This window comes from Cetorhinus maximus, chromosome 16 (genome assembly GCF_964194155.1).
Source record: "Cetorhinus maximus chromosome 16, sCetMax3.hap1.1, whole genome shotgun sequence".
NCBI classification, from domain to species: Eukaryota; Metazoa; Chordata; class Chondrichthyes; order Lamniformes; family Cetorhinidae; genus Cetorhinus; species Cetorhinus maximus.
In genome coordinates this window covers 86,929,828-86,951,288 of record NC_135894.1, presented here as the reverse complement: position 1 = coordinate 86,951,288, position 21,461 = coordinate 86,929,828, and the positions used below count along the sequence as shown (strand labels likewise).

At 40.1% G+C, this 21,461-nt stretch overlaps 1 protein-coding gene across 1 annotated transcript; it reads left to right on the top strand.

The window, feature by feature from the left end:
- Positions 1–68: 68 nt before the first annotated feature.
- Positions 69–18,434, top strand: ets2 (v-ets avian erythroblastosis virus E26 oncogene homolog 2). Its single transcript, XM_078560281.1, has 10 exons — positions 69–107; positions 4,412–4,480; positions 6,871–6,985; positions 7,959–8,078; positions 8,904–9,104; positions 10,688–10,774; positions 12,950–13,183; positions 13,536–13,796; positions 14,929–15,047; positions 15,936–18,434. The coding sequence occupies exons 1-10, from the start codon at positions 84–86 to the stop codon at positions 16,149–16,151; spliced, it is 1,446 nt and encodes a 481-aa protein (XP_078416407.1). The 5' UTR covers positions 69–83; the 3' UTR covers positions 16,152–18,434.
- The last annotated feature ends 3,027 nt before the right edge of the window (positions 18,435–21,461 follow it).

Sequence of the window (21,461 nt, the reverse complement as noted above, 5' to 3'; positions counted from 1 at the left end):
TATGCATTTTGTATGGAGTTCTGGATGAGTGTACATGTGGTTTACCATAATGCTGTAAAACGGTTTCGTGAAAATGCTTTGGAATGTTTGTTTGCAGAGCCTTTGGTGTAAGCACTAATAGAACAACTTGAATTATTTCTCACTTTTTATATTTTTATGTGAATAAATAGAAATAGCGAAATGAAGTCAGGGTAATGTCAATGTAATAAAAACAAAAAACTGCGGATGCTGGAAATCCAAAACAAAAACAGAATTACCTGGAAAAACTCAGCAGGTCTGGCAGCATCGGCGGAGAAGAGCAAAGTTGACGTTTCGAGTCCTCATGACCCTTCAACAGAACTAAGTAGAAATAGGAAAGGGGTGAAATATAAGCTGGTTTAAGGGGGGGGGGGGGGGGGGGGAATCTCCTATCACTGTTTGCTTATCCCAACAACCCCCCCACCCCTTAAACCAGCTTATATTTCAGCCCTTTCCAATTTCTACTTAGTTCTGTTGAAGGGTCATGAGGACTCGAAACGTCAACTTTGCTCTTCTCCGCCGATGCTGCCAGACCTGCTGAGTTTTTCCAGGTATTTCTGTTTTTGTAATGTCAATGTAAGCCTTTTGGTCCTTGAGTATTGTGTGGGTTGATCCATACATTTTAATAGCGACGAGTAGGTGTGACAACAAGAAAAGTATGTGCATCTTGAATTAGTTGATCCAGAGCTGGTGTGCAAAAAGGAGTTGCATTATATAAAATGCAAATTCATTCTTTTGTTCATTTCTAACTCCTTTCATGGCCCCAGGGTGTCCAAAAATACTTTACACCCTATTAAGTGCACCTGAAGTACAATTGCTGTTGAAGTAAAGTGGGAGGCAGTTTGCACACTGCATGTTCCACAGATGAGGGGGAAATGATGGTTGAGAGTTGCATATTGGCCAGGTTTGAGCGGAGACCCTTTTTTTTCCAAAACAGAGCTTTAACATTCATCTGAGAGAGCAGTTTAATTTCTCAAAGATGGCATCTCCAACAGTTTAGTACTTACTATATTGCATTGAAATGTTGGTGTGGATTTGTGCTCAGGTCTCTGGAGTTGGGTTGAACCTATGACTTTCAGAGTGAAAGGCAAGAATACTATCACTCGACCAAGGCTGGCAAATAAAACTGTTGCTATATTAGTGCCTTCCTGGACATACCTGGATCATGACAGGCCTTGTAACGAGATTCTTCAATTTACCCCATGTACTTACTATGTTACTGTTTAAAAAGATCTGCTTTAGCCATGAGGGCTTTGCTGAATCTAGAAAAAAAAGTTTGCTTAGAACAATTGGGAGATAAACTGGCTAATATGTGCCTATCTGAAAGATTATATAACATGTCAGAGAATTCTAAATAAACACTCAAGTATCACTGATAAACCACCTATGCATTAACTAAAACAAAAACAAAAATACCTGGAAAAACTCAGCAGGTCTGACAGCATCTGCGGAGAGGAACACAGTTAACGTTTCGAGTCCATGTGACTCTTCAACAGAAATAAATTTTCCTTATTTCTGTTGAAGGGTCATACGGACACGAAACGTTAAATGTGTTCCTCTCCGCAGATGCTGTCAGACCTGCTGAGTTTTTCCAGGTATTTTTGTTTTTGGATTTCCAGCATCCGCAGTTTTTTTGCTTTTATCTTTATGCATTAACTAATTTCCACTTGCTACTCTTTGAAGGTTCGTTTTGCTTCATATACCTTTTTTTATCAGATAAAACCATCAGAAGCAGTGGGTGGGGTCCTGCACACACTGTTAAAGAGTAATCCTGCTAGAACTTTCTTTCAAAGTAACCGTGGAAGTGGACTTCACAAGTAATCTATTAAATTGTTGACCCCCTGCACCTCCCCCTACTTCTCTTCCCCTTTCAGCTGTATTAAAAATGAATCGGAGTAATTGCTTGACAGTTGTGATTGTTGAGTTGGGGGTATTTATTCAATTTGTCACCGTCAATGAACTTGTGATACCCTGACAAGTAGACTATGAGTCATATAAATCTGAACAATAACATTATTTACACCTCAACCATTCTGGGTTTCAGATAATATATTTCCCCCTCGGTGGTGCACCTGAAGCAAAGGGATAAGCTGATCATAGAATCTGAGACATGCTCTGCTGGATAGTTAAGGAAGCATCATTCTACATTGCTAATACCATCATTCTGGAAATGAATGGGATACGTCCCTATAAATTTTATATATTAAATGTCAAATTACGGATATGAGATTCCTGGAGTTTTGGCTATTTCCTTTCAATAATGTTGAAAGTAGAAATGGAATATGTACAATACATCAGTTGGACTGCCTTCCCTCAAAGCATGCAGTCTCGAAAGATGGACCATTTAGTATCTGGAAAGTTTTCATGTGTGCTTCAGTCCACAAAAATAATCAGTAAAATCTGTTACATGTGTACCTGGAGCTGATCCCCCACTCCCCTCGCCTTCTGCCCTCCACATATCCTCTTGTGCATTGCCTGTATACACCCTATGTTCGTAACTGTTGTTTTTACAAAGTGTTTTGTTACAGTAAGAATGCATTCCTAGGGGAGCTAGATCAGTACATGACGGAGTAAGGAATAGAAGGATATACTGGGGTGGTTAGTTGAAGAAGTTCATGTGGAGCACAACCACCAGCATACACCAGTTAGGCCAAATAGCCTGTTTCCGTGCTGTAAATTCTCTGTAAAATAATAATAGACATTTCAAAGACAAGAGGTAACATGAAGGAATAATGTTTTTACCATAGATTATGATCTGAATTCACTACCTGAAATAATAGTGGAAACAAATTCAAAAGTAACTTTCAAAAGCAAATTGGATATATACTGGAAAATGAAAATTTTGTGTTGACATTGGGAAAGAGCAGGGAAGTGGGGCTAATTGGATAGCCCTGTCAAAGAGCAGGCACAGACCCAATGGGCCACCTTCTATGCTATAAGATTTGTGAAGCTTGATGCTGGTAAATTGGCAGTAAATGGTCCCTAAATACTTGTGTATTAGTTTTCTTTGATTAGCTAATCAATTCTTTGTTGTGCAAATTAATTTTCATACTATTACCTGCCATTCAATGTAGTAGCACTATTATTTGTATGTGACTATAGGAAGAACCTGAAGAGTCCAGACCGAGGTTGTAAAGAGCAAGATGGTTAACAAGATGGTTAAATGGAGAAGTAATATTAAGTAAAGCAAGAGCTGGGTTTTTAGATATCTGCCAGTTATAACAGGGAAGGACGACCAGGAAAAGTAAGGAGTTCCAATTTGAGATATTGGGGGAATGAGATAGCAAGCATTCATTCCAGGACAGTATGCACGTAGTGAGGAAGATGGCAATGTAGAATGATTTGCTTACAGCAAAGTCAAATTTCTATAGAAATTATTTCATGGAGATTTTCTCATCTTTTTTAAGACTATAAAGGTAGTTCTGGACAAGGCCCCACATGAAAATCTGCAAAAAAATTTGCTCCTCAACTTTGAAATATTGGTTTTAGTAGCCAATAATTGAAAAGTAAAGTATGAGTCAAACTAAAATTGTGCTGTGCTAGCCCAAAAATTTCAGCTGATTAATAACAACAAGCTGCTCATCCACCAAGGGAAAGCATATTGATGGTAGTCTGATTCTTCATAATTTTATTCCTAGATAAGTTGGCTATTATTTTGACCAGACACCATGAACTCGCCTTGTGTATATGTGAGTCATAGCCCAAGGCAGCTTTTAATACTGTAGTGTTTTGGGTTCCAGCCAGTATTCACAAGCATTGCCACAATCCTGTGCCCTCTGATTCATATATACCTAGTACAATCACCCAGGTGCAAAAAAAATAAAATGTTACACTGCCTGGTGCAGCTCATGCTTTTTTATTCATGAGATGTGGGTGTCACTTGCTAGGCCATTTCAGAGGGCATGTAGGCCAGACCAGGTAAGGGCAGCAGATTTCCTTCCCTAAAAGACAGTAGTGAACCAGATGGGTTTTTACAATAATGGTTTCGTGGTCATCATTAGAATTGTAATTCCAGGTTTTTTTTTATTGAATACAAACTCCACTATCTGCCATGATGGGATTCAAATCCAGGTCCTCGGAACATTACCCTGGGTTTCTGAGTTATTAGCCTGGTGACAATACCACTATGCCACTGCCTGCCCTTGTCAAGATAAACAGCCAATCAAAGGAAAAACATATTAGACAGGTTAGATGCTGATAAAATCTTGGCTTTGGCTTTCCAAGAAAGAGCAGAGAGTTGATCGACAAAGAACTACACTTTATATTAAGTAACCTTTTTCTACCTTCAACATGAATTAATATGGTATAACCAAAAATGCAGCTCATTCTCATTTCTGAGGGGACAATGTTTGTTTCAGTCAGTTTAATTGTCTTTCCTTCTTGTCTCCCACAGATCAACATGTGTGATTATTTGAGGGATCAGGAAGCCCCTGTGGCTTTGGAGACCCGAGGAGTACTTAAGGTAAGGTTTAATATGACAAAACTGAAACTACCTCTGTGATATGTTCTTTTGAAGTTAAAGTAAGCCTTTCAAGTTCTGGTGACTGTGTTGCTGCCTGTGCATGTTTTGTGAGCCAGCTACACCTTCAGCTTGCAAACCCACATAAGAGAATGGGCCAGTGCAGATGTGAAATGCAGTTCCCCGGTGATATTGAGGGGAAACTAATCTAATTCAATTTTCAGAAGGAAATGTCTGCAGGCCCATCTGTGGTGACTTCTAAAGTTGGGACGTGTTGCAAATGTCGGTTTAAAAATTACCATTCAGTTTTTTTAAAACACTTTCCCTGCTTTGTTTTAGTGCTGGAATAGCATTTGTAAAGTTCGGCATCTTATGACCAGAAAAGAATGAGTGTTGTTTGTAAAGCAAACAACTTGCTTTGCTTTTCATATCAGTGTGGAACATCACTCTCACCTGGTGGGTTAAGGTGATGAATACAGCAGCCCAGTTCAGTTTTATCGTATGTGCTGCAAGTTCCCATATTATTTAATAGCTGAAGATAATTTTATTCTAATTCACTCCCAAAGGAAGCAATTTAAACTATGATCTGGATTCATGAGCACTTTTCACTTTGTATTTTGTTCTATTTTCACAGAACCATATGGCACAGAAGGAGGCCAATTAGCATGTCAAGCCTGTGCCGACTTTTTGAAAGATCTATCCAATTAATCCCACTCCCCAGCTCTTTTTCTATCTAGCCCCTTTTAAAAAAAATTTTCAAGTGAATATTCAATTTCTTTTTGAAAGTTAATATTGAATCTGCTTCCACCGCTCTTTGCATTCTAGATCAGAGCAGCTTATGATGTGTGACATTTACCATTCTACATGCTATCCCATTCCACAGTGCGCACACATTTTCTTTGATCAAACTGAAGTGAAAAAAAACCTTCCCCAATTATGATCGGCAGGCGTTACTGAATGAGTAAGCGTGTAAATGTTTAACGCGTACCATACTTGGCTTTCCAGTTTACCTAATGCGTAGGTGTGTTTTCATTAGTACAGACTAGCATGATTGGAGATAACGCCAGACTCTTATGTGACCATTGCAAAATAGGCACTCAGCCTGTTGATAAATTGGAACCTAGCCATCTTTCCAAGGACATGTTGCTGATATACAATGAGACAGAAGAATGCTCATTCCTGTGGAATAGTTTACATGTTTTGTTACTGTTTAGTCTTGTCCAACATTTGATTTGTTTTTTTCTTCAATTTACCCTCTAATTCCGTCATTGTATTTTTCATTTCTGTTAAGGGACCAGGTTCAAATCCAGTTCATAATAATGGGTTAAAGATTATAACTCTCCAGTGACTGTGTTTAAATTTTGTTATGTGAAATTGGCTCAAGTAGTACAAAACCAGTTCTTAAGAGGGTGTGGTACCATATTGCAAAACTAGTCTTCATTTTGGCTAATTGGCTAAAGATGACCTTTAGTAAGACCACAGGATGATAAAATGTCACCTGTAGTGAAGTAGAGGATGCTTTATGGAGATTGGATTGAAATAACATGGTTGGGTAGGGTTGAGGGACCGTTAGTCTACATCTGACTGTGTTTAACTTGACTTGGAAGTGCTTGATGATGCGGGAACTATTCCATTTCCAGCACTACTATCTTTTACCTCAATGAGACAAACATTGAATATAGTGGCAGCTCCAATGTAACCATTTGATTCTCCTTCACTGTGTTAGAAATATTGTGAAACAGGTTAAATCTAAGAAGATTGTTGAAATTGGGATGGACATAGTAAGCAGAATGAACGGGCAATGCATTTTTCTTATTGCTACACATCTGACAATTGTTTTGCAATGTCTAAAAGTCCTGTTTGAGAATCCCAAGCCAATGAGCTTCAGTAGTGTCACTATATATTTTTGGACAGTTAGTTCAATTCACTGGTGTAGAATATATGTCCAAGTTGAAGTATTCTGTAGACTGTGACAAGAGTCTGAAGAACCATCACTTTACACCTCAGACTTCCAGTGAAAGGTATTTTATATATTTGTTCTTGGCATATGGCTACATTAATAAGACCACATTTATTGTCCATCCTTAGTTGATCTATGAAGGCGGTGCTGGCTGGCTGCCACCTTCAAATGAGGCAGTGTTTATGGTGGTAGTATTTTCATAATGTGGAATCCCAGGATTTTTACCTAGCAACATTGACAGAAAGGTGATACATACCAAATCAGGGTCGTGTATGATGTCCCATCCCTAATTTAAAAGCAATACCAATTATGTATAATTTGTCAATTAGATACTCATTCAGATATGGGGCATAAAAATATCTGGTCATAGCCTTAGTTTACAAACAATAGTTGCTAGATTTTATGTAAGTTTAATTATTTATTTTTATTTCAGCGCCAGTCTGCGTTTGACATATATGAGTCTACTGGGCTCGATGGATTACTGTCACATTTAGATGAAGAACAGAGTGTGCAAGAGGTTCCAACTGGCATGTCCTCCTTTTTATACGGTAAAATGTCTATTAACTAGGACACATCCATATTTAAATATTAAATTTGTTATCACCAGAATGACGCACTGAATTCTGGTTACAAGTATTAGTTTTATAACTTATTTTTTAACAATCCAATGTTTTATAATCTCCCATTTTGTCTTGTAACTGCTTTCTAAGTGCTATTTCCAGAAGCATTAAAATGCCATTTTAGTGCATTTTTGTCCCATTCCATGAGCAACAGTAGGTTATTGTAAAGCATTGACAAAGTTAGTATTACATTAATCCATTCAGCTTTAGCCACTAGAAAAGCATATTAACTAGAGATTCTTTGAGTTTCCTTCTGTTGTGACACCTTCCAAATTTAATACTGCTCTCTCAGCAAAAGTAATGCAAAATACTGTGAATGCTGCAAATGGGAAATAAAAGCAAAGTGCTAGAAGTACTCAGCAGCTCTGGCAGCATCTGTGCAGAGAGAAAGAGTTAACATTTCAAGTCGAATATGACTTCTTCAGAACAGTTAGGAAAATTTATTGATGCTTGGTGACTGAACAATAAGAGGTTTATGAATCTCAGCTCTCAGCTGCACCCTCAAATGCAATAAATGTGCAGAGATCACATCTGCTGCCAATATTTCCCCATAAGCCAAATCTTGTAATATTTCTTGATAATAGCAAGGTATTCTGAGACATTTTATAACTAGTGTGTGGAATGTGGAATTGCAACTATCTTAAACATCTGCCTTGACATTGTACAGATTTATTTGAGGTCAGGCTGAACTATCTAGAATGTCAGTTAAGCTGAATAATTAGGTGTTGGAATATGGCACTGGAGATTCATAGAACACCATCTTCTTTTGTCACTGCCACAAGATTTGTCTTGAGAAGGATTTATTAGAGAGGAAGATTAGAATAGGGAACTTTGAAGGAAGTTTTACTCGTGGTAGAAGAATTATTTCTCACTGCTCTTTTTTTTCCTCTCTTGGCTGCAGATGTTGGAACTAATGAGGTTCCACTCCTAACGCCTGGTAGCAAAGCAGTCATGAGCCAGGCTCTGAAGGAAAGCTTTAGTGGCTTTGTCAAAGAAAGATGTCGTCTTAGCATCCCAAAAGGTAATCAACCTGAAAACACTCTCTGTATTTACGTTTCTCTCTCAAAGAAGCTCTCTCCCTTGACCACTGTTCACTGGAGTGACGTGGATGGTGATTGCAATAAATGGAAAATATTTTGAGATTGGAGAAAGCAGTTCAAATCCAATGTAGACTCTAAACATCACCTGCAAACTGCATCAAACTGCAACATGCACTTAAAACCATGAGCCATAAAAATTTAAAAATGACCCACAGTAAGTGACTTGGGTTAAATGCAACACCTACTGCACAAAAGAGGCAGGCGGACTAGAAGGAACACAAGCTCAATCCATGGTCTAGGCTAAATTAGCCAGGCTGGAGATCTGGGTACAGCAACTGGTGTCAGCTCCTCTAGGGAGGATAATACTGAGCCAAGGTAAAGACCCCTGACTGTTGCATTGTGAGATCTGCTGCAAAGAGTTGGGCGAGTCCCAGATTCAGCTACGCCCACCCATAAGTAATGAACATTTGGGCAATTTACCTGAGCTGCTGCCTGATATACCACCTAATGCAGGCATGGTCAGACTCTCCACCTTCAGGGGAGTTAGGAAGAATGATCTTGGATTAAGATAATTTAACTTTTTTTGGATACAACGAAGATCCTTCCTTTTTAAGTGAAGGTTACCACGTGCATGATCCATGTATAGATTCTAAATGTCTTCATCCAGGCACTCCCACCTCACAGAAACCTTGATCTGAGCATAAGTGTGACCCAAGCATTCTGTCTTGGGGAAACTATACAATAAACATCAGCATGTCTTAAGTCAGATTTTGTGACCAGTTTTAACATTTTTGATTTCTTTCCAGACCCTCGTGTTTGGACTGAGCAGCATGTCAATCAGTGGCTACACTGGGCTGTGAATGAGTTCAGTCTGGAGAATGTCAATTTCCAAAAATTCTACATGACCGGCCAGGTACTCTGTAGCCTTGGGAAGGAACGTTTTCTGGAGCTGGCACCTGATTTCATTGGAGACATTCTTTGGGAGCACTTGGAACAGCTAATGAAAGGTATAGCAGTGTTCAGAAATACTTGCTTTAAAAGCATGAAACAAGTGGCCCTAATTAATGAGACACCTCTTGATAGGTCAATCTCCATAATATTTACAAGCATTCATGAATGAGTCTCTTTTATTTTCTCCACCAATTTCCTCCCATGACTTTCTCTCGTGGCCTCAGTATTGTTCCAAGACCATCTGTTGCCCGCCAGTAACTCACCCAACTGATGTTGGTGTGAATCTTCACATTTAATGTTGGTATGGTTATTCAATTTCAGTGTGCACCACAACTGTCCTCATTCAGCCTTACCCATACTTGCCCCTCCAGCAATCATCCCTGGATAGCAATGTGGCCAATTTGTTTTTCCCACCCTCCTCTCCCCTCTCTAACCCAGAGGCCAATTTTTAGAACCTGTGCAATGGTCTTGGTAGAGATCAGCAAATTTTAACACACCCCTGTGATCAAAGTTTGGGCCTCTTTTTTTTAATTAGTGCGATTCAGTTGCTGACTGGCTAGGCTATCAGGGGGTTTCATGTCCAAGGTAATTGATGTTTAGGGATGCTGGTAATGGTTTGTTCAGTACAGCAGGTGTAGAATAAATCTCCTCTCACTACTGCTTTAACAATCTCGCCTGCCTGCAAACTCGAGGATATCACAGTGAATCGGTGTGATCTGCTTTCTGCTTCTCATAGCAATCACCCTTGACGCTGCTTTTTAGTGTAATGAATTGGCTTTAGTCTACAACAGCCAAGAACTGGATCGAGAGTACCCAAACCCATTTAATGTAGAACCTTTACTACTCAGATTGACAGCCTACCACTCTAAACTGTATTGGAAGAAGCGAGAGGAATAATTCACTTCACTGACCTGTCCTGAACAATGCTGAATAAGAATGATCTGGTGAATTGGATTTAATATTAATCCCATCTAACTGTCTCAGCCTTTAACTACAGCTAAACAGACTATGACAAGTGATTTTTGAATATGGGTGTCAAAAGCCTTTTTATCTTTCACACCATAGCCAGGATTTTATGGCCCCTCCGGCCCAGCTGGACATTATGGTCCCGCCAAACTGAATAGAGACTTTAAATGGCTCGTCACATCTGCCGGGGGGAGAGAAGCTGCGGCAGGGCCCATATGTACAAGCTTTCAATTGAATGGAATAATAAGCCAGAGCAACCCATTATTTCTTGTTAGTGTTTGTGATTCCCCCACCCCCCTGGCCATAGACACATCAAGAGAGCTTCTCTGTTGCAGAGGAGTGAAAGGTTCTAAGACTAAATGAAACTGCCGATTCCAAAATGTCTCAAGGCCTGTCTAATTCCTACCCTCCCATTCTGGATTTGTGCACCATTCCATTGTATGTCTGCAGAGTGGTAGCATGCCGGCTGTGCCTGTGATTTTCCACGTGCAGGGTTCCTGATCTCACATAGTTTGTCAGAGATAGGTGTCAAGCAGACATGATCTAATCTATGGAAGAGAGGCCTGGAACCAGTCAACCCTCCATGTTTTCATTCTGAAGTATTTTAAAGCAATTTTTTTTTAATATTATTTATAAGAAGTAATTAATTTGGATTCCTCTTTATCATTCTTAGATTGCCAGGAAGCGCCACAGCTGAACTATCTGGGAACTTCCTCTCTCATCAATGTAAACTCCCATTGGGTGGACAATAATTCATTTGGTACGTCTTTTTCAAATCCATTTATCACGGTATACTCTGACAATATCCTGGTGGGCTGAATAACCCAATTCCATGCTAATAGGTTCCATTTAATATCGCTGGGGCAAAATCTGACAGCCACAAATAGCCGCTCTTTTTTATGAGCTATTTGATTTCATCGTCTACTAAGATCCTTCCCCTTTTCTTTTTCAAAAACTTTTGACATTCTGTGAAAATGCAGTTCTTTTTTGCAACTTTTTTCTGCAACTGATTATTCACAAATTTTTGGTACAAAGTTCCCAGATGTTGATGGTTGCATTTTCACAGATCATCCAAGCGTAGGGCATCACAAGCAACCCTGCCAAAACATCCCATTAACAAAATAACATCATGCAGCTCTAATTGTACTTCTATTTTAAATTAAAATACTAGTTGTGTTTTTTTTTTAACCCTGTGGCAGTACAGTCAAGAAGTCAAAACCCAGAACAGCCTTCAGTTAGAGTAGGGTTTGAGGGTGGGGGTAGTTAGATCGGGGAATGCAGATGTTAATCCGGTCCTGATTGTAAGGTCATGAAGGAGGAGAAGATAAATTTCCTCAGGGATTTTCCTACTCGGTAACTTTGGAAAGAGACTTTTTAAAATACGTTTATGGGATGTGGGCATTGCTAGTTAGTCCAGCCCATCCTTTATTGCCCTTGAAAAGGTAGTAGTGAGCTGCCACCTTGAACCGAAGAAGCCCCATGAAAACCGGCCAAACATGGAAGGTACAACATGTGAACAGTACATAGTCGCCCTCATATGGTCTGTCGTACATCTTTTCATATAATAACTTTCATATAATGCCCCACCTCCACCCTGATTAAATATATAACAGCCTTCCAACCCTGTTGCCAAATGAGGCCCTTAATTGGGCATAAATTTCACACTTGAGGGTCGTCTCCTTTCACCACTGCCATTCAACCAGCAGCAGGCAGGCAGGGGAACACGACAAGCAAACCTATGGGTTGTTTGTGGTCTCCCAGGGGTGAGGTCCCATGCTTAAAGGCACTCGGTGTCTAATTGATGGACCCGGCATCAGGTAGGGGTGGCCCACATAGAGTCACCTCCTTGCCCTTGCTGCTGACCATACCATTAACCTCCCCCTCCCCTTCTGCGATACCCTTCCAGCCATCGGTTATCTCTGGCCTGGATTGTTCTCCGAGCCTGGGCCTCCAGTGGGTGTCATTCTGGCAGTAGCGACCACCTCCCCAAAGGCATTGCTGAGCAAAGGAGCTGCCAGCTTCTGATTGGTCGGCAGGCGTGACTCACTGTCCCTGGGGTCCTGATGTCGTGGAACATCAGCTGGTGACCTCTCAACTGCCTGATTGGTGGGCCTTTGCTAAAGGAGGTGATGTGGGGGTCTCACTGGCTCTCCAGCCACTGCCCAAGACCTCTGTCACCTCAAAACTCCCCCCTTGGTCTAAATAGGCACATTCTGAGACCAATCGGTATCAAATTACTGTTGCTGTAAGGAGTTTTTTTCTAGCTTGGCTCTTCTTTAGACAGGGTCAAGCTAGATAAAAGCCATTTAAAAAAAAAACTAGGAATTACTGACTTTTTTGAGGTCTGAAATAAGCAGACACTTTTCAAAACATTTAGATTAGTTTGTCAATATTTGGCAATACATCAGTTCAAGATTAATGCAAATTTAACCAGTTTGTTTAGGTTTGGCCTGAAATAAACTCTGATTATCTTTTTTTAAAAAAACAGGAATAATTTAGTCTTATTACTTGGAAATTTTGAGCCAAGCCAGTTTTCACATTATCCTTGATGAGAAAATCGGGGGTTTTCTGCTTCGACCCTGACTCCAGGTTTGATGGGCATGAGGTCAATGCAGATAGTGTTAATCCAACTTTCCGTGGAGTGGTTAGTTGATTTGGCTTCACTGATGTCCATTCAGTTACAGGAAGAATGAAGCTGGGGGAGTATGAAAACCGCATCCAATGTGAGATATACAGGAGCCAAGTGGTGATGGTCACTATCGAACCTCAAATAACTCCAGATAATACTGGCTCTAGTAGCAACCACAATTTAAAATTTGAAGTGATAAATAAAAGCTTTGGTTCTTATTGACTGGATCCCAGTCAGAGTAAATGGAGGAGGTGATTTGAATAATGAACCTGATGATGATGATTTTTTTTTTAAATATACTTTCAGAACTCCGTTCCAGTCAGCCCCAGTGTGGAGGGCAGCTCTCTGATTTCACTGGAAGTTTCCTGTCAGAGCTTTGTCAGATCTCATCAGATTTAAGTAAACATGATTTTCTCAAACTGAACCAAGGCTTCCCGATTCTTCCTAACCCACAGTTGGATAATGTGGAAGTGAGCAGCTACTACATGCAGCCAAAGCGGATAAATGCCAACACTTTGCACGTTGGCATAATTGACCAGGGTAAGTGTGAGAGAGGAACTTAAGGAATGAGGTTGAAAATCAAAATACCCAATATCGGATGGACTGGGGTGGAGGGGGTCAACTATTGGCCTTACTATATGGACCTGACTTTGACTCTTAAGTGAATGGGTTTGAGTGAGTTTAAAATGTTGTCTGTGGTTTCACAGGCTAAGCCACACTCCAAACCAAATTTTTTTTTAATGGAATGAGGCAGCAAAAGAAACACAATTGAGCTAAAGCGCAATGTATAGTGAGAAGCTAGAGTTATATAAAGAAAGACAGGAATAAGATACTGTTCCTTTGTGTACTCTTCCAACCTTACCATTGTCCCCCTTTCATTTTATTTGGTCAGTTGAAACCAGGAAGCAAGGATCGCTTGAAAGCATTGACAGCTTCGAAAGTACAGGTCCACTGTTGAAATCCTGGAACAGTCAGTCATCTTTGTGTGACATGCAGCGCGTTCCTTCGCAGGATAGTTGTGATGACGATTGGACCCAGCCCCTCTGTCCAAACAAACCAAATATCTCATTCAAAGATTACATCCAAGATAGAAAAGAGCCACTGGAACAAGGGAAACCAGTCATCCCGGCAGCAGTGCTGGCTGGATTCACAGGTAAGGGATTCTTTCAATCAAAAAAGGAAAAATATATCTGTATTTAACTCTCATCTGTTCTTCAAAAGTCAAACAAATTCATTAAAAGAAATCTGGTGTTAAATGTTACCTGGTTAGATTGTCTGACTTTTAAAGGAAGATCTCTATCTTCGTTAAATGGGGGAGAATGCCCTACCCTTTGTGAAAATAAGCTATGTAGATTAAAAGGCCTGAGGTTCACTTGTCCGTGCTGAGTTAGCTGAACTCAGTACAGGTGTTATAAATGACCGTGGCTCCTCTAGGGGATTAAAAAAGTCAAAAGTCATCCACCACTTGTTGCTGTCCATTGAGGCTTGTTGCCTAGCGTGTGTTGATGGACTTCAGATGAAGAGGGAATCTGACAGGGCTGTGATGCTGTCCTTTAGAGTTAACAAAATTAATAGTCCAAGTTCACATACGAAGATTGGGCACTTGCAAAAGAATTGGGGGCTACCTGCACCCATGGAAAGTGCACTAGAGCAAGAGCTGGAGGGAGGGGAGTGGAGGAAACCAAAGGGAAAAAATTGCTATATCACCTGACCTGTTCATAAGTACATGATGGTGAGGTTTTCTGGAGAGATTCAACATGTAACAATACAATTTTTCAGCCCCGAGACAGAGGCACTCTTCCTGCACTGCTTGTGACTTAGTCATAATCAAATTTCCCAAACAGCAAAAAAAAAAAGTATTGTGTAGGCTAAGAGCTTTAATCTAGGTTGCAGTGCTGACTCATCAAATAAGACTAAGGCAGTAAGTATTTTACAATCGATTGCCAAGAATGACAATTCCAATTTAGGGGTCAGCCATTTTACTTGTTTTGATTTTCATGGTTAGCCATGAATGGATGACAATATTGTGAGAAACTGTAATTTTCCAACTGTTTCTTCAGAATAAAATGCTTAAGTTGAGAAACCGCATATTTTTCTCATTAGGATGCATGATTTTTGAGTGTTTGCAAAGTTTTTTTTTATGCCTGGCCATGAGAATTGAATGCCGTATGACCTTTGGCCAAAAAAAAAACAATCTGTGTTCCAGGTCCAGATCTAAGGCATTCGGAAGGCTTCAACACCAGTTTGTATTTTCATTTTTAATTTTTTAAACTTTATTTTTGCAGGAAGTGGACCCATTCAACTTTGGCAGTTCCTCTTGGAATTACTGACAGATAAATCCTGTCAGGCGTTTATCAGCTGGACTGGGGATGGATGGGAGTTTAAACTGACTGACCCTGATGAAGTAAGAATCTCCTCAATTATCAGATTGAGTCTGTGAAAAGGAGTTGGGGTTCACATTAGTAACACTTAACAGAGCTACGCAAGCACTGTTCATTTGACAGATCCTGGCTATTCTCAGATAAGGTGAAAGTTTCCAACTATGAAGATACCACTTAATTAATTTACTCAAAAATAAGGATGTGAAACATTTCAAAAGTGTATTGAACTTCACTGTTTTTAATATTTAACAAGATTGAATATTTGATTTGAAATTTCACAAACAGTTAATAATTAAAAAGGCTGAAATCCCAGTACATACTAACCTCGAAGAATTGAGTTCTTCAGTAGGGAACATCTGAATGAGATGTTGATGCCTATTGAATTAAGTTGGCTACTTGGGAATATCAGACTTCTTAAGTCATAATGTGAATGGCAGTGATGTCTACCCGATCTGAAATTCTTATGAGGCATCCCTCATAAGAGTAGAAGGTGTGCCCTCATTCAGTGATCCTTGGCACCAATGAGCACGATCACAGTTGAACTATCTTGGGGAGGCAGCAAATGAGACGAGGTGCTTCAGTGGAGAGGAGGGGTAGACTAGTGCTCAGGACAAGGGCAACATTGACATGGCCTGAAATACCTGCTGCTCACTCCCTTGGTCAAAGAATGATGGTTAGTGCAGGGAGACTTGGAGGAATTAGATACTGTATATAAGAATGTGAGGGGAGAATCCAAGGTAACTGATATAGTTCATGTTGCACAGTCAAAATCTCACTGTATAATGCCAAATTACATTTCAGTTTTGAGTGTATTAACACAGTTACTGTATTCCCCACAGTGCTGATCTGCAGTTTTGCTGCAGCAGTAATCCTGAATGCTAACACCTTTTTACTTTCTTGCTGGGTCCTAGGTTGCTCGGCGATGGGGCAAGCGCAAGAACAAACCCAAGATGAACTATGAGAAGTTGAGCCGAGGGCTGCGCTATTACTACGACAAGAACATCATCCATAAGACATCCGGCAAAAGATACGTCTACCGTTTCGTCTGCGACCTTCACAATCTGTTGGGATACACAGCAGAGGAACTTCACGCCATGCTCGGAGTCCAGCCAGACACAGAGGATTGATGTGTTTGCTGTGCCTGGGTAGCCGCTTTTTTTTTTGTGTAACTTCCCTAGCGGTGAGAAAGTGACTGGCAGGTGGTCAAATGATTTCATCTGTGGACTGGTCTGATATGGTGGGAGATGTGTTGGTTCTACAGGGAGGAACGATGGCACGGAGGCATCTTCCTTTTTGCCTAGTTTTGGCAAAAATAACAACTGGCGATGAAAACCTTTCTAATACACTTACTACTTACCTGGGTAGAGACGCGGAAGTACTGATCTGTTACATCAATTCAGTGCAGCCATGTGTTTTTCCTTCTGATTACAAATTGCCTGATTTTTTTTATTAAAAAAAGGTTTTCTTTCATCCTTATGTTGAAAAGCCTGTATGAGGACTCAATATGTCTAGTATCAGCAAGAACTGGTTTAACATGGCATAAGTTAAAGTTGTGCTATTATAGTTTCGGACCAAAGGTGTTGCCATAAAATAGGAGTGTTTTGTTTGAAAGCAAGGCTCATTCCCACAAGAACAACACTGTTCTTTGTTCAGCAATGTCTTTCATCTCTAGCTAGTTAATATTTATCTGCCACATGAAACAGCTCAATTTCCTTTGTTAAGAAATGGATTAAGAATGTAGATATAAGTTGCCAGAGCTCCGTAAGATAGTCGGGTCTTTGAAAATATCAGCTACAGTCTACACTGGAGTTCTCATTTCTTTATATTTATTTGGTAAATCCAAATTGTTCCTCAGAGACCAAAGGCCAATGTCTGCTGAACAAAACATGGAAATGTTAAACTGTTCCTTAGCAACTATCAGGAAATATTTTAACATGCAGTACACTGATTAATCCATTGCAGTCATAATCACATCTGCAGCCTGTAAAACCAAAAGTTTCCATCTGTTGTCATCCATTGTGCTGACTGTTCCAAGAATTAGTGCTTATCTAAAAGATTGTCATTTTAGTAGATGCATTAAATTGATGGCTATTTTTTTTTAATTTAAATATTGCAATATAATTTAACAGCTTTATAAAAATGGCTCTGGCAGCTGTTTCCTATCACTTAGCTATCATTCTTTTAGCTGCCAAGGTTAAGGCATTGTGAAAGACTGCTGGAGAGGCTCAAGTGAGAGGGTTGAACAAATGCAATGATTTCAGAAGGCAATAAAGAGTGCAGTCTTTTTACAGCGATATACTGGGGAGAGATTCCGCCACTAATTATTTTTTAATTTACTGTATTGTAAAGCTTTTGTAAAATATATATGTGTATATATTATTTGTATGGCTTCTGGGTATGCAGCAAATATTTTTGGTATCTCGGCACTCGAGCCTTTCGTAATTCTGTTGATTATTCAATGGAAAATTGATTGAATCAACTTATGTATGACTGGGTCATGGATTGAGACAGGTTCCAGGAGCTAGATGCTCATTTAATGGAACCGGTCTTTCATTTTAATCAAGTTTTTCGCGCTGTTAATAATTACAACGTAAGGAAGTTTGAATCTTACCCTGGAATGCCTCAACCCAGTTACAGGTTTATGTGGGCCTCTGATGAATATGCAGAATTTTGAGGAGAGACAGTGGTGTAGTGCTAATCTCACTGGACTGGCAATCTAGAAGGCCGGGCTAATGGTCCGGTGGCATGGTTTCAAATCCCACCATAGTAGCTGATGGAATTTAAACTATTCTAATAAATCTGGAGTAGAAATATAATCTTAGTTTCATGGTCACGCTTATTATCATTGATTGTCATCTGGTTCACTCATGTCCTTCACAGAGAAGGAAATCTGCCATCCTTACCTGGTCCAGGTCCATAGCAATAACTGCCCTCTGCAATTCAGGGGCATCTGGGGATGGGCAACAAATTCTGGCCTTGCCAGTGATGCCCACATCTCATCATGAAAAAAGAGTGGGGGGGGGAGGGGAGGGGAGGGAAATTAAATCACCTGACCAAAAGGAGAAAAACCAATTAGCCTACCGGTTGTTATGAATCCAAAGAAAATGAAACTGTCTTGGCATTCCAGTTTTTATTTTGGGTTAGGTACAAGGGGATTAATTTTATATATAAATTATAAGGCACCTCCAGAAGGGCTGATGTTGCAGCTGGTTATCTGCACCAAATTTGACAATTGTTGAAAAATGAAACAAGCCGTGAAAATATTTTGCAAAACTTTGTGGAGGTTTTGTGAATGATGCAAACTGTGTAATTTCCTGTACAGTGATATGAATTTGTAATAAATATTGATGTTTTTGTATAAACGGTTGTGGTTTCAATATATTTTTGAAATAAATCAATTTCCTGATGAATGCCTGATGTACTTTTATTCTTGGTCATAAAAATAATTTAGACGTTAAATCACCCCAGGGAAGGCTGTTGGCCCTATGTGCTCCTACAATGTTGTTTAGGGACGGAGTGCCAGGATTTTGATGAGGGAATGATGACCAATGTCCAAATAGAGATGATTGTGACTTGGAAGGGAACTTCGAGGTGGTGATCCCATGCACCTGTTGTCCTAGTCCCTCTGCGTGGTGAAGGTTGTGGGTTCAGGACTTGCTGCCAGAGAAGCTGTGGCAAGTTGCTACAATGTAGATAAAGACTGCAGCCCCGGTATGCTGGTGGCGGAGAATGCAAATGTTTATGTTGGCATATGAAGTGCTGATCCAACATGCTGCTTTATACTGGATTATGTTGAGCTTCTTGAGTTGTTGTATCTGGCCCCACCCAGGAAAATGGAGAGTATCCTCCTGATTTGTACCTTTACAGGTAGGGGAGGGTGGGTAAGTCAGGAGGTGAGCTAGTTTGCCTCAGAAAACCCTGCCTTTGACTTTCTCCAGTAGCCATGACATTTAAGTGGCTGGTCCAGTTGAGTTGCTTGTTAATGGTGGCCGACAACAACTTGCAGTTATATAGCACCTTTTATAATAGTGAAATATCCCAAGACACTTCATGAGTGCTATCAAACAAAACAATATCCAGATTGTTGATAGTGGGAGACTAATGATAATGTCATTGAAGTCAACAGGAGGTGGTTTAGACACTGCTGGAGATGGTCATTAGCCAGTACTTGTGTGAATATTGCTTGCAACTTATCAACCCAAGAACTCAACATATTTCACTGAAAATGCTTTAACCTTTTATGGCAATTTGACAGCTTCATGTGAACTGTTACAGCTACTAGCTTTTATTCCAGATTGGTTTAACTAGTTGTTCAGTGCCATTACCACTAGTGCAAAGCTATTTGACTGTGGACAGCATCACCATCAAAGCCATCCTATCCTTACTCCTCATCTGCATGCTTATGCTTTCTAGCAAAGTGATTAGGAAGGAGGGGACACTTAATTACCTGAGCAAGGTGTACTGATGAAAATTGTGACAACCTATCATTGTTGATATGAGCTAACTCGAGACGAGAAATCAAAAGTTGAGACCTGTTCAAGATGGTGCAATACACTCAAGTACTGAAAATGAAGTGAAGTTAATTCATTTTTATAATGGGTAAACAGACCTTTTGACCACCTACAAAGAATAGGTCAAGAATGTGATGGAATATGCTCCAATCTCCCTTGAAAATATTTAGGTAAGCACAGAGGAAAAATACCATACTGGGTGTGTCAGCATAGCTTGGATGAAATTGTGTTTGTACAGGTGGCACAGTAAAAGTTGGCACAGTTCCTGCAGGCAAGTGGCAGCTGAACCGGAGAATGGAACAGTAGTACAGGAACTAACTGTGAAGTGCGTCAGAAGATGGTAGATTGACCTAATTTGGACAGCTGTTTTACTAGCTGCAGCTCACACTGTCACACTGTCATTGTGCTAAACAGCTTGTGGCAGGGGAGGAGTTGAAGTGGATATTACAAAGAGAACATGTGACTAGCTTGTGTCACTGCTATTGTTAATGGTGTCAACATCAATATACTCAAGACAGCGAATGGCAACTTTTTACAATTGCTGAAGATCCCAAACTCAATATTTATCAGTTTTGATACCCCGTGAAAGAACAATTAAAATGCTTGTCTTCACTAAGATTTCCTGATTGCCTTGTATGCATTATATTTATTCTACAACTATTCTACCTGAACTCACAGTTCAGATAGGTCAGTTGGTTGAACTCAAGATTTGGGACCAGAAGTATCCGAATTCTGCTAAATCTCATTCACCTAAGTCTCATACAGTCTTCCATTCTTCAAAAGTCACTGAAATCATTGTCAGGATGAAACAGAAGGCTGAGCAAGGACTGAATAGTAAGTGCTTGTAGTACCCCTAGCTGCTAAGCATAGAAAGAGGAATTAAAGGCATTCTCAATGGTTATTTTGTGTCTAATCTGTGGTCCACCCTATACAGATTTCTTTGTCTTCTCTCAGTATGTGCTAACCAATCAAACCACATACAGGAGAGCACTATAGGACGAGGTCCAATGTAGTCTCATTGCTTTGGAGCTTTGATTCTAAGGCAGGTAATATGATAGAAATATTAGCCAACCGTAATATAGAATTAAGACTTCATCCACTGGCACCTGGAACTTTCACAAAGCTCTTGTGTATGTCACAGGTCCTTGGTTTCTATGGCTTAAGTGCGGCATCTCCTAAAATAAGACTGGCTGGAAATAGCAATGGGTGTATCAAGAATGGGAGCGAGGTGCTAAGCCCAGGACCATGGCTTTTGGAGTGCAAAATCTCATTGAAAATTGGTCCCTTGGTCTTGTGATTTTTTTTTTATTCATACATGTGGGCTTCGCTGGCTAGGCCAGCATTTATTGCCCATCCCTAGTTGCCCTTGAGAATGTGGTGGTGAGCTGCCTTCTTGAACTGCTGCAGTCCAAACAAATTTCAGACAAATACAACAAATAGACCAGCACCTGAAAGTATAGCAGATGTTTAATTATCACCTAACAGATCAGCTAAGAAAACTGCCTCCGGGCCTTGTTTTGCAAGATGTGGTGGTGTGGTGAGAGTAGAAATTTTCAGGATCTGTCAAGGGATGTTGCAGCCCTTTTGACTCATCAAATCACAAGCAATGTAAAGATTTTAATATCTAAAACACATCTATCACTGGGCAAGTGATATGTTATTTGTGTTGCCATGATATTCAACAGATGAGGAATTTTCATGAACAATTGCTCACCAATGACCAATGTGCCACACTGAGACACCATTGCCCCATTGAAAGAAAATGGTGCCTACAACATTTAAGTTTGTCGTTGAGCTGCATGCACCTGTCTGTACAACCCAGAGCCAAAGTCAACATTCAGGCCAATGCTGAAATGCCTATTGTTTAACCTTTACTGGCTTAATGTCCAGTGAGTGATCTGGAAGCAATAGGATTGGAATATGCAA